General features: G+C 43.3%; 1 protein-coding gene and 2 long non-coding RNA genes across 3 annotated transcripts; all 3 read left to right on the top strand.

The window, feature by feature from the left end:
• Positions 1–3,552: 3,552 nt before the first annotated feature.
• Positions 3,553–4,214, top strand: LOC119358841. The gene is made up of 3 exons (XR_005172309.1): positions 3,553–3,685; positions 3,776–4,048; positions 4,122–4,214. It is a non-coding gene; the product is annotated as an uncharacterized LOC119358841 (long non-coding RNA).
• A 2,530-nt stretch (positions 4,215–6,744) lies between these two features.
• LOC119358842 lies at positions 6,745–7,259 on the top strand. The gene is made up of 3 exons (XR_005172310.1): positions 6,745–6,802; positions 6,898–7,001; positions 7,085–7,259. It is a non-coding gene; the product is annotated as an uncharacterized LOC119358842 (long non-coding RNA).
• Positions 7,260–7,989: 730 nt separating this feature from the next.
• Positions 7,990–9,408, top strand: LOC119357545 (zealexin A1 synthase-like). The gene is made up of 3 exons (XM_037624459.1): positions 7,990–8,003; positions 8,627–8,723; positions 8,800–9,408. The coding sequence occupies exons 1-3, from the start codon at positions 7,990–7,992 to the stop codon at positions 9,406–9,408; spliced, it is 720 nt and encodes a 239-aa protein (XP_037480356.1).
• Positions 9,409–12,478: the final 3,070 nt, after the last annotated feature.

Below are 12,478 nucleotides of genomic sequence, written 5' to 3' on the forward strand. Positions count from 1 at the left end.
TCAGGAGAACTTTCAAGATGGCCTTGCCATATGCCGGGTGCACGGTGCACCTGACATATTCACCACTTTCACCTGCAACCCCAAGTGGCCAGAAATTACACAAACGCTAGAACCGGGACAAAAACCACATGACAGGGCAGATATTGTTGTCAGGGTTAACCACATGAAGTTGATTGAGTATCTCCATGATATTACGTCCGGAAGAGCCTTTGGAAAAGTAAAGGCTGGTACTACATTTTGCTGTTCTTATCACCTCTGTTGTGCCTACTATCTGTTTGTATGATATCTGCTATGTGTTGATGCTAAATTATTTAATCCCTTTTGTGTATTTTGCAGTGCTTTATACTGTTGAGCACCAGAAGCGGGGACTACCTCATGCTCACATACTCATCTGGCGGAAGGGAGAACAAAGTATGATAGGACCTGATGGCATAGATGCATTTATTTCTGCTGAGATACCAGATCCATTGGGGGACCCTCTAGGCTATGCCTTAGTCTCTGAATTCATGATGCACGGTCCGTGTGGTAAAATGAACGATAAATGTGTTTGCATGAAGAAAGGGTGTTGTTCTAAATTTTTTCCTAAGGAATTTAGGGACGAAACAGTCATAGATGAAGACGGGTTTGCGTTATATCGACATCGTGACGAAGGTCGTACAATTTATAGATGGGCACTATCTTGATAACAGGTGGGTGGTTCCTTATAATATGGCTGTGCTTAAGCATTTCCAGGGTCATATTAATGTTGAGTGGTGTAACAAAACCCAGGTCATGAAGTATTTGTTTAAGTATGTGACTAAAGGCGCCGATTACTCGAAAGTCCTATTAGAGAAGTCGAAGGGTAAGGGTAAAATTGATGGGATAGAAGATGGAGGGCCGATGGATGAGGTCAAAGAGTATTTACGATGTCGGTTCATATGTGAATATGATGGATTGTGGCGTATATTTGGGTACGCCATACACTGTAGGTTTCCTTCAGTAGAGAGGCTCCCTGTTCACCTTCCTGGAATGAATGTTATTCGCTTTCGTCCCGAAACAAACCTTAAGAAAATTGTTGATTCAAACTTCTTAAAATAAAACCATGCTCACTGAATGGTTTGTTGCAAATGCTTTGTATGAACATGCTCGATCTTTAACGTATTGTGATTTCCCGACTGAATGGACATGGGATTCCGAAACGAGATCATGGCATGAGAGAGAAGGTTGTAAAAAGATTGGTCGTGTCTACTATGTCTATCCTTCTGTTGGTGAACTGTATTACCTGCGAATGCTTCTAATGATTGTTAAGGGTCGTAGATCTTGTGTTGACCTTAGGACCTATGAAGGGCGTGTTTATCCTACCTTTAGAGAGGCGTGTGCTGCTCGGGGTTTATTAGGCGATGATAATGAATGGTACATTGCATTTGATGAAGCGATGGTTTGGGGTTTTGGGCATCGACTTAGGCATTTGTTTGTGACCATGCTTATTCATTGTACTGTTAAGGATGAAATAAACTTCTTTGAACGATATTGGGAGAGTATGGCTGATGACATCAAACATGGGCTAAGATCCGCTTTAAATAACAAATCTTATGATCCTCCTGTGTCAAGACTTAGAGAGATACTTCTCGATGAATTAGCTGAGCTATTTGTGAAACGTGGTTCTAACATAAGTAAATTTAATTTGCCACCACGGATCAGCGACACTGGATTATTTATTGAAAATCGATTAATCCATGAGGAGTTATCTTATGATGCACCTGCTTTAGCTAAAGAAGCGGTAGTCTTGCTTCAGAACCTGAATGTTAATCAAATTGTTGCTTACAAGGCGATATTACAGTGTCTTCAGGCCAAGGAGCCAGGATTCTTTTTTGTTTCTCGTTATGGGGGTACCGGGAAAACCTACCTATGGAATGCTATTTGTGCTTTCTTACGGGGTAAAAGGGAGATAGTTTTAACTGTTGCATCTTCTGGTATTGCGTCGCTCTTATTGCCAGGTGGGAGGACTGCTCATTCCCGTTTTAAAATGCCGATCGATAATGATGATGAAATGGTATGTGATATAAAGAGAGGCTCACGCCTGCATAAACTGTTGGTGACCTCCTTGATAATCTGGGATGAAGCGCTTATGTCGAATAGAAGGTGTTTTGAGGCTTTAGATAGGACCTTGCGTGACGTCCTTTCTACAGATGACCCTTTACTCTCTGATGTCCCGTTTGGTGGGATGGTTGTGGTATTAGGTGGGGATCTTAGACAAATTCTTCCTGTTATTGAGGGTGGTACCAGGCCTCAGATAGTTGACGCAACAATTACCAATTCTCCGTTGTGGAGATTTGTCAAAGTGTTGTCCCTTACTGTTAACATGCGTTTGGCTATGCCAGATGCAGATCCCAGTGTGCAGGAAAGTGTTGCACTATTTAGTAAATGGGTCCTCGATCTTGGAGAGGGTAGATTACCTACCACGCATAAAGGGGATGAATCTGACCCTTCTTGGATAGAAATACATGATGATCTGTTGGTTAAAACAGACGGTGATCACATAGGGGCCATTGTTTCTTCTATTTACAATGACTTTGAGTCTAACTATATGAATGCCGCCTATCTGCAAGGAAGGGCTATTCTGTCGACTACTAATGATTTTGCCGAGGAGATCAATACTCATGTGATGGTCTTAGTTCCTTCTGTTGGCAAAGATTACCTGAGTGCCGATTCTGTAGATACCTCAGGAGAGGCCGTGCAAGAGGAAAACCTTTTCTACCCTACTGAGTACTTGAATACTGTTAAGATTATTAAGTTTCCAAATGATAGGTTGACTCTTAAAAGGGGTGTTCCTATCATGCTTCTCAGAAACCTGAATCAGGCAAATGGTCTGTGTAATGGCACGAGACTTATTGTGAAGGACCTAGCTGATCGTGTCATTGAGGCTGTTATTATGACTGGTTCGTACGTGGGTGATATTGTCTATATCCCCCGGATAGAATTGACGGCAAAACAAACAAAATCATCCTTTGTGCTTCGACATAGGCAGTTCCCTGTACGTGTGTGCTATGCTATGACAATAAACAAGAGCCAAGGACAAACTTTGTCTGCTATTGGTCTCTATCTTAAGAAACCTGTCTTCACGCACGGCCAGTTGTATGTGGCAGTTTCCCGTGTTACTTCGAGGAATTCTTTGAAAATCCTTATAGAGTGCGAGGATGGTACATGTGGCTCCGAGACTAAAAATGTGGTCTTCCCAGAGATATTGCGATCTGCTGGGATCCTTCCATGATCTGGATAGGTGATTCTTAACTATGTACAGCGGCTGTTTTTGGAGATACCCATTGGGTTAGCTATATATAAGTTTGCTGTGTTCTTTGATCTTTTGTTCATGCATGTGGTTGGTGTGGCTGGTCTTTTGTTCGTGTCTACGCCTATTATGCTTGGTGTTGTGAATCTGTTGGATGAATCTTTTGTCTCTGTGACTCCTATAACAAATTGCCACCTTTGCCTGTGTCACTGGTTTTAGTACTATTCCTTTGGCCACAAATGCTATACTTTTGTTGTTGTGATTATGTTACAGATGGCGATCATTGCTTTAGATGAGCTTGTACAAGGAAATAGCAACGATTCAGTCTGTGTGTATGTCTCGCGACTATGGAACCATCGTGGAGGCACTGACACTGGTCCGATCAAGCACACTGACATGGTTCTTATGGATGCCGTGGTACTTGCTTTCATCTTGAATTATGTGTTCCATGTTAGTTTTGGGTGTTGGCTGAGACTTATTGTACTCATAATTGTTCTGTCTTTGCAGGGCAACCACATGTATGCTGAGATTTCTGAGAAACTGGTTCCTACATTTGCGCCAGGATTCGTGAAGGCTGTGCTTATGTGATTTCTCAGTTCTTGGTGTTTCCAAAGAAACGCTATTTCAAGCCTGTCGCTGGACCACATATGATCAGATTCAACCGTTTGACCACAACCGACCCTCCAGCTGATGAAGAGATTGAATTCCCATTCTGTACTTACTCACTCACTGCTTTGGCTCATCTTCCTGCGCCGGTTGAGAACCCTGACTATTTCACAGGTGTGTTTATTGCCTTCTTATTTTTGCAGCTTCTTTGTCTATGCTTTTAACTGTCCTCCCTCTGATTATGTAGACATCCTAGGACTTATTGTCGGTGTGTCTGATGCCATGGTATACCACAGCTCTAACAGAGCTGAGCCTTCTGTAAAGCGAACTATCACTCTCGCTGACCCGAGGTTTGTTGCTCACTATTTACCTTGTGTTCTGGACATTGCTAGATTTCATATCAATTCTCTTCTTTTGTGTGTGTAGTGGATATCAGATCAATGTCGTACTGTGGGGAGAGCAGGCAAAGGCCTTTGATGGAGATGATGTCATGCAGATAGGCCAAACTGGACCAGTCATTGCTCTAATTGTTGGGACCCTGGTTAAAAACTATGAAGGTTAGTCCTAGATAAGGTGAAGCCTATTTTATTATCTGGCGCTTTCTATTTGACTTGGTGTTTTTCTTGAATGTTTTGTAGGACGCAGGGGGGTTAGTGGTACCGCAGCATGCCGATGGTACATTAATGATGATATCTTTGACATCACCCAATTTCATGAAAGGTGCCACGATTGTACTGGGCTGTTTGTTGCTTTCTATTTTGTCCATATGCTATTTTGACTCTACACTTATTTCTTCTTCTCCGATTTGTGTAGCCTCCAAGGAAAGTTCTCTCCTGTAACGAAAATTATTCTTCCTGGTCAAACCGCAGATGAGAAAAGTGCACAGGTCAATCTACAAACTAAAACAGTTGGTCAACTTCTCGACTTGAAGGACCATATTACGTTTGTTTGTGTGTGGCAGTGTGGGATTTTTAGCTATGATATATTCTGATATTGTGGTACGTCGTTTCTTTGCAGAGCACACGTTTCTTCTGCTCGGTCACTCTGTCCAGGCTCAGTCCTGGTCAGCGTTGGTGGTTCATGTCTTGTGAGAAGTGCCATAAAACAACACAGCGACATGGCTCTGTCTACAGGTGCATTGACCCCACATGTGCCTCCACCGACGCAATGCCAAGGTATTATTATTCATCATGCACATTTTTCTTCTCTTTTTCCCTGTAAACTAATGTGTCATTTCATATAGATATCGCATATGCTTCAGATGCACTGACGATTCAAGGGAGGCCGAGTTTATTTTCTTCGACAGGGTTGGAAAAGAGATTGTTGCTAAATCTTTGATCACTTTGCTACGTGAAGGGTATTCCAATCGTACAACCCTTGACGAGATTGTTGGAATAGCACGTGGAGACCCAGGCATCCCTAAAGACATATCCACTTTGATTGGCAAGAAGTACAAATTTGTGGTGTCTATCTCTTCAAAGAGCTTTATGCCTGATGCCGAGGAGACATCCTTCCAAGTTATCAGCATAGATGTGCCTGTGGAAAAGACCTCGAGCTCTGCGGTTTTATATCGCAAGGCAGATTCCTCTGGACCTTCTACTGGTGATGTGGGGTGTCCTGGTTCTGGTGATGTATCACCCTTAGTGTTGCCCGTTGGAAGCTTCTCAACTGATACTGGTGCCTTTTCTCTTCCTGCATTACCTGTTGGATCTGTCCCAGTCTTGCCCATCTCCGGTGATCAGTTTGCAAAGGTATGATTTTGTGTGTTGTATCTTGCATGTAAGTTGTTGCTATTTTCGGTTGTGCAGTTATTCTTATTAGCTCTAACCGATATGTTGTTTAGGTTGCTGTTGCTCTTGGCTCTCAATCGACCCTTGCTTCCCCGCTGTCCATCAATAAAAGGTGGCTTAATGGGTTGTCCTGTCAATAAAGTACTCCATGTGAAATACATGTGTGTGGCTACATAAGCAAGCATGATAATTGTGAGTTACCATACAATTGTGTCAAAGTACTAGCATTCATATGTACTCATGTTTGGTCTGTGATTGGTTGACAAGATACCTAAAGTACTTAATTTCAATTTATGCTTTGGTTTTTATTTTGACAACTGGCGTATTGCACTCACTCTATACATATCCTTTGAGATCGGCTGATTGATAGTTCATAGTTCTAATGTACCTCAGACCAGGCTCGAGGTTAATGCATGTCTTCTGATGGCGTCCATCTTACAAAAAGCATACAAGTATCTAGCCGAGTCTAAAAAATCGCAGTCGACATGCCTCTTGTGTGTCCTATAACTTCTAAAACAACATCAACATATTAACATTGAATAAATACTTAGCTAAGGATACAAGTTATGAATAGCTAAGGAATACAAGTTTTATGAATAAAAGATTGTTGCATCAAAGAGCATTAGCACCTCCTTGTCATTGTCCTTGGTCACCTTCGGGTAGACCATATGTATATTAAGATGCCTTTCAATTTGTAGTCCTTGTCTGTCTTAGCCGACTTCTGGTGCTTATCTTGAGACAACATTTCTACATTTTTGTTGTACTCGGTATGGTTTCGGTGGAAAGAGATGACCTAGATACAATAATAATTAGATCTAACAATCAAACCAATTCTTGATTGAGAGCTGTGTCAATGTCTAGGTCATTGTTATTGACTGAAGATTGTTTATTTCGTTGTCTACAGCGGCGGTGGCTTGAAGAAAGGCCTTTCTAAAACCGAACTAACGAATGCTGACGTTCGCAAGCCTTTGTTCCCAGTTGACAAATCTAAGGTATTCCTTCCATCTTTTGCAAGCATTGGATCAATATCAGTAACATGTTTATCTAATTGAGTTGCGTGTTCTTTGGGCTTCTAGGAAAATGCAACGCTGGGCGATGGTTCTGCTGTCCTAGGTGAAGAGGTGGACGGTACTACAAGGTATATACTTCTAATTGCCTCCAGAGCTTCCTGTTTTGATCCATCGCTGACGAGTAGGTGGGTCTGACTTTTCCCCCTCTCTATTGTGAACTAAGCGAGGTGCCATTGGCTGTTGAGGGCACCACCATTCAAAAAAACAAAAACGCAAGGAGGGCCTGAGACCGAAGAGGTCAGGTGTTGTTGAGTGCTCGCCCTTTTGGTACGCCCGTTTTATCTTCTCCTTGCTTCAATGACTACTGTGATGAGCATTCAGTTGATCCGTGGTTGGTTATGTGTATCCAGGACCTTATCCTTTTGTTTGTGGATGCGTGAAGAAATGATGAAAATGCTTGATGAATCAGCCACAAGAGGAGGATGAAGCGCTTTTGGTTTATCGCTGGGCTTTCTAAGTTGGTGCAAATTTGCATTGCCCTTATTGTACATTATGTCTGCTCTACCTCAACCATATCAGGCAGTAAATGTGACTGCATCTGACTGATACCCCTTGCCTATTGTAGTCTAAGTATGTGTGTATCCTACCTCTATGCTATCAGTCAGGACATGTCTGTATAAGACTTGAGCTCAACTATTAGTGTATGCTAAGCCATCTGCTAGCAACTGAACTAAAGAACCGTCAATGTAATATCATCATGTGTGTACTTAAACATGATCGATCATGCACATGTGACCTCTTATGTATTGATCATATGTTATCGATTACTTCTGTTTATGATCTTTGGTAATGATAGTTAATGACGGTTATACTATGATCTCATTTGATGTTCTGCATTTAATCACTTCCAGTTATTTTGTTACCGGGTTGGGAATGACCGCACCCCCGCAGGGGTGCGGCAAGCCGCACTTCCTACCTAGTTATAGGAAAATGGTAGTGTAAAATGGGCTTTGGGTATTTTCAAGGGTATATTTTAGAGTGCAATAATTTATTTGGTGGTTTCATCCCTCTATTTGATGGGACTATAGATTGTCAGCCTTTGTTTTTATGGACTAGTAGCCAAAGTTTGACTTTCAAAAATGTAGACACCGTAGTGCATCTACAACCAGGCGCCCCAAACCCGTCTCAAACAGTTGGACGAGCGTACCGATCACTGACCGATCATAAAAGATCGACCTACCCGGGCACTTCAAACCGGCCTCAAACGCCCGGGCTGTCCGGCGCCCCTCATATGCACCCCAAATGTTGGGCGGATATGGGGCAGCCTGGGTACGCCCGGGCGCGTCCGCCATGTCGGAGCTGGCAGGCCCAGCCCACCACCGACCCCACGGCCATCCCACAAAAAACCCCAATCCGACTCCTCGCTCGGAACCCTATCTCACTCACTCTCCTCTCCCCTCTCCGATTCCGATCCAATCTAGCGCAATTCAAGCTCCAGCAGTCACTCCGGCTCCGACGTCGACCTTGACGAGGAGTTTGCCCTCCGCATTGCATTGAAGGTGTCGCGGGCGTTTGATGTGTCGAATTTGCAAAGTCCGGCTGTAGAGGCTCTTACATCCTGGAACTGAGTGAGTATGGCATAGCTCTTACAACAAGTGGTGAAAATTGACATTTGGTAATCTGCTAACCAAAGACCAATTTCATATCCTGGGTCTGACATTGCCTACTGATAGAACATCATTTATATTGGTTGAAGAAAATCCATGTTAGGTGGTTGACCTTGCACCTAGAAGCAGAGGCCTGAGGTTTTAACCCCTTCTCCAAAAAATGTTGGTCGCAGCCAGAGACCACCTCTACAGACTAAAGTGAACGCCCCATCTGGATCCAATACATGGCTATGTGGATATAGATGCCGGCAATGAAAAATTAAAGCCACATACACCGTTTGCTAGAAAAGGTGACCAAAAGGACATGCGAGAAATAAGGATGACCAAGGAAGGCGGCCAGGAGGTCCCTTTTACCATGGGAGCCATCAAATGTCTATTAGTGGTAAGCTATCACCCGGCTAATTGTTTTCATTCACTAACTAGTAAATTTTAATTTTCTAAATTTGCATGATTTGCAGGACCTGTTTAGTGCTGGGAGCGAGACGTCGGCGACGACTCTCATCTGGGCCATGTCGGAGTTGCTGAGGAACCCAGCCACCATGGCAAAAGCACAAGACGAAGTACGTAACAACCTACAAGGGAAGCCAAGCGTAACCGAGGACGACCTGGCTGACCTCAAATACATGAGGCTGGTCATCAAGGAGACGCTTAGGCTGCATCCGTCGGTGCCCCTGCTGCTGCCGCGTGAGCCCACCGAGGCGTGCAAGGTCCTCGGCTACGACGTGCCGACCGGCACCACCGTGTTTGTGAACACGTGGGCAATCTGCCGAGACCCCAAGCACTGGAATGCCCTGGAGGAGTTTAGGCTGGAGCGGTTCGAGTCCGGCAAAGTAGACTTCAAGGGAACCAACTTTGAATACACACCGTTTGGGGCAGGCCGGAGGATATGTCCGGGGATGCTGTTCGCACAGTCTAGCATGGAGCTGGCCCTTGCCGCCCTCCTCTACCACTTTGACTGGGAGCTTCCTACCGGAGGGGAGTTGGACATGGAGGAGGAGATGGGCATCGCCGTCGGTCGGAAGAATGACCTATACCTGCATGCTGAAGTCTGTGTGCCTCTTAATTAGCGCCTGCTTAAGATGTCGCATAGTGGATGTGATCGATTAGGTTGGCTAGATCGAACATTCCAGCTGCATATTGCACACAAATTCCTTGAACATTTTGTTACCAGGGTGTCATGGTGGTAATTATAGTAATTATTGTATTGTACTGTTTTCATGATTTATTAAAAAATCAATAATATTTTTGTATTGATTATCAAATATGTGGTTTCCCATCACCAATCTGATTTTCTTTGTTTGATATTATGAGCTCAAGCTAAATTTTCAAAGATCTACTCCTTGTGTAAATTCCTTTCTAGTACTTTCGGCCACGTTCACCACCCTACCGAGGGTACCGTCAACCACTGCATTGGAGAATCTTCAAACGAACAACAATGGAAATACCATCTTCAAGAACTATGGGCACCAGCCAACAACTGACTAAGAATGTGTACTTAGTGTCACCAAGACGTCTACGAAGGACTCTTCAACATGGGATCTTCTTCCATGTTTGGCTAAGTCAACAAGCCGCATGAGTGTACCGAATGTCACAAGCAAAATCAAGGAGGATAAAAATTGGCAGGCCTCTAGCTACTGTAAAAAATGAGTGGTTTGGGCTTTCGGAGATCTAATTTTCAATTGCAATAATCCCAGTAGTTTGCAAACAGTTTTGAAAAGTCTTTTCCGTACCCAATACATATGTACTCTCGACATTCACAAATGAATAGTAAAATGACCATAGATTAAAAATATACCCTTAAAAAGTAGGAGAGAGAAAAAAAAATGACATTTATGTAATATCAAACTCTCTGTGTCTCTGTCTCTCATGCATTATAGGAAAATGGTAGTGTAAAATGGGCTTTGGGTATTTTCAAGGATATATTTTAGAATGCAATAATTTATTTGGTGGTGTCGTCCCTCCATTTGACGGGATTATAGACTCTCAGCCTTTGTTTTTATGGACTAGCTAGTAGCCAAAGTTTGACTTTCAAAAATTTAGACACCGTAGTGCATCTACAGCAATGCGCCCCAAACACGTCTCAAACACCCGGACGGGCAGACCGATCACTGACTGGTCATAAAAAACCGACCCACCCGGGCGCATCAAACGCCAGGGCTGTCCGGCACCCCTCATATCCTGCCAAATGTAGGGCGGATATTGGGCGGCCCGAGTATGCCCGGGCGCGTCCGCCATGTCGGAGCTGGCAGGCCTGGCCACCACCAACCCCGCGGCTATCCCACAAAAAACCCCAATCCAACTCCTCGCTCGGAACCCTAGCTCACTCACTCTCCTCTCCCCTCTCCGATTCCGATCCAATCCGGTGCAATTCGAGCTCCAGCAATCACTCTGGCTCCGACGTCAACCTTGACAAGGAGTTGGCCCTCCGCATTGCCTTCAAGGTGTCACGGGCGTTTGAGGTGCCGAATTTGCCAATTCCGGCTGTAGAGGCTCTTACATCCTGGAACGTGGTGAAGATTGACATTTGGTAATCTACTAACCAAAGACCATTTTCATATCCTGGGTCTGACATTGTCTACTGATAGAACATCATTTATACTGGTTGAAGAAAACCCATGTTAGGTGGTTGAGCTTGCACCCAGAAGCAGAGGCCTGAGGTTTTAACCCCTTCTCCAAAAAATGTTGGTCACACCCAGAGACCACCTCTACAGACTAAAGTGAACTCCCCATCTGGATCCAATACATGGCTATGTGGATATAGATGTCGGCGGTGGAAAATTAAAATATAGATGTCGGCGATGAAAAATTAAAGCCACATACACTGTTTTCTAGAAAACGTGAGCAAAAGAACATGCCAGAAATAAGTGTTGGGTCATCTCATCCTCATCACGACAACAATATTCGTCAAGTTTTTAATACACATACGTACATTGCAAGGACGGTCGACGGAGCATGTGGATTGGACATGTATGTAGTATTATTGAGTTCTAAACAGGATAATATGGCCTTGTCCAGTTTTCACAAGCAGATAACAGTCAGTGACAAAAAGAACATGTGAGAAGTAAGTGTTGGATCGAAAAAACAAAAGGCATTCTGGGGTATAATCTGACTATTGTACTCGGTTTACACATGTAAGTTGAGCATAGAACTCATCTTACAAGACATGTGTCAGCCCCTGTGAGCTCCTATGACCAAATGGCACTGCCAATACAGGTTTAAACCGAGAGCAAGGCACACACCTTACATATAAGGCGTGAGCAGATTAATGTTCTCGGCTTACATATACAACTTGAACAGAAAGAAACACGAGCTCGGTTTACACATGTAAGCCGAGCATAGACCGCGTCTTACAAGACACATGTAAGCTCCTTGGAACTCCTAGGACGAAATGACATTGCCAGTACAGATTTAAGCCGAGAGCAAGGTACATGGCTTACATATAAGCCATGACTAGATTAATGTTCTCGGCTTACATATACGCCTTGCACAGAGAGAAATACGGTCACAGCTTATTCCTGGGCACTGGCACCATGTGATTACTCCATGTAGGAAAATTAAGCCGAGAGTGACACTCGGCTTACAGAGGGCCCACGTGGTGCCTTTAGGTTGCTAGGAGCCAGGGTTTTTCTTTTAGAGAGGGGTCAATGCCTAGTTCATAGTACTAAGACTACTCATAGTGGGGATTAACATATGTGTGGTGTCATGCAACACTTCATATAAGTTATATGTATAACTCATCTTATCAGTATGTGTGATGTTACTTATAGTGTGAGTAACATACTATATTATCACATGCATCTCTTTTCTCATTAATTATTTACCATATCATCTATTTTGCCTGCATATATATGATGTTACCACCTACCTCTGTTCTGGTTTATTGGTTTTAACTAATAAAGTATTAATGCATGTCATCAAAAATTTATAGCGTTGTATTTGTATTTAAACATAGATTACAACAATATTATTTTTCGTGACAAGCATTAACATTTTGTTAGTTATAAGTAAAATCAAAATTTAATATAAAATACAAAGGGATCAATAAATCAGGATGGAGGTAGCATGCTACTTCCACTATGGGTAGTCTAAAAGGACCTATTGTTCGGTTTTTTCACTACGTAGTGTGTGGATGAAGAA

The sequence above is a fragment of the Triticum dicoccoides genome, chromosome 2A, assembly GCF_002162155.2.
Source record: "Triticum dicoccoides isolate Atlit2015 ecotype Zavitan chromosome 2A, WEW_v2.0, whole genome shotgun sequence".
NCBI lineage: Eukaryota > Viridiplantae > Streptophyta > Magnoliopsida > Poales > Poaceae > Triticum > Triticum dicoccoides.

Excerpts from the sequence above, each read along its gene's own strand:
- LOC119357545 (XM_037624459.1), top strand. Across the intron at positions 8,724-8,799 it reads CCATCAAATGTCTATTAGTG|GACCTGTTTAGTGCTGGGAG; the intron begins GTAAGCTATCAC and ends CATGATTTGCAG.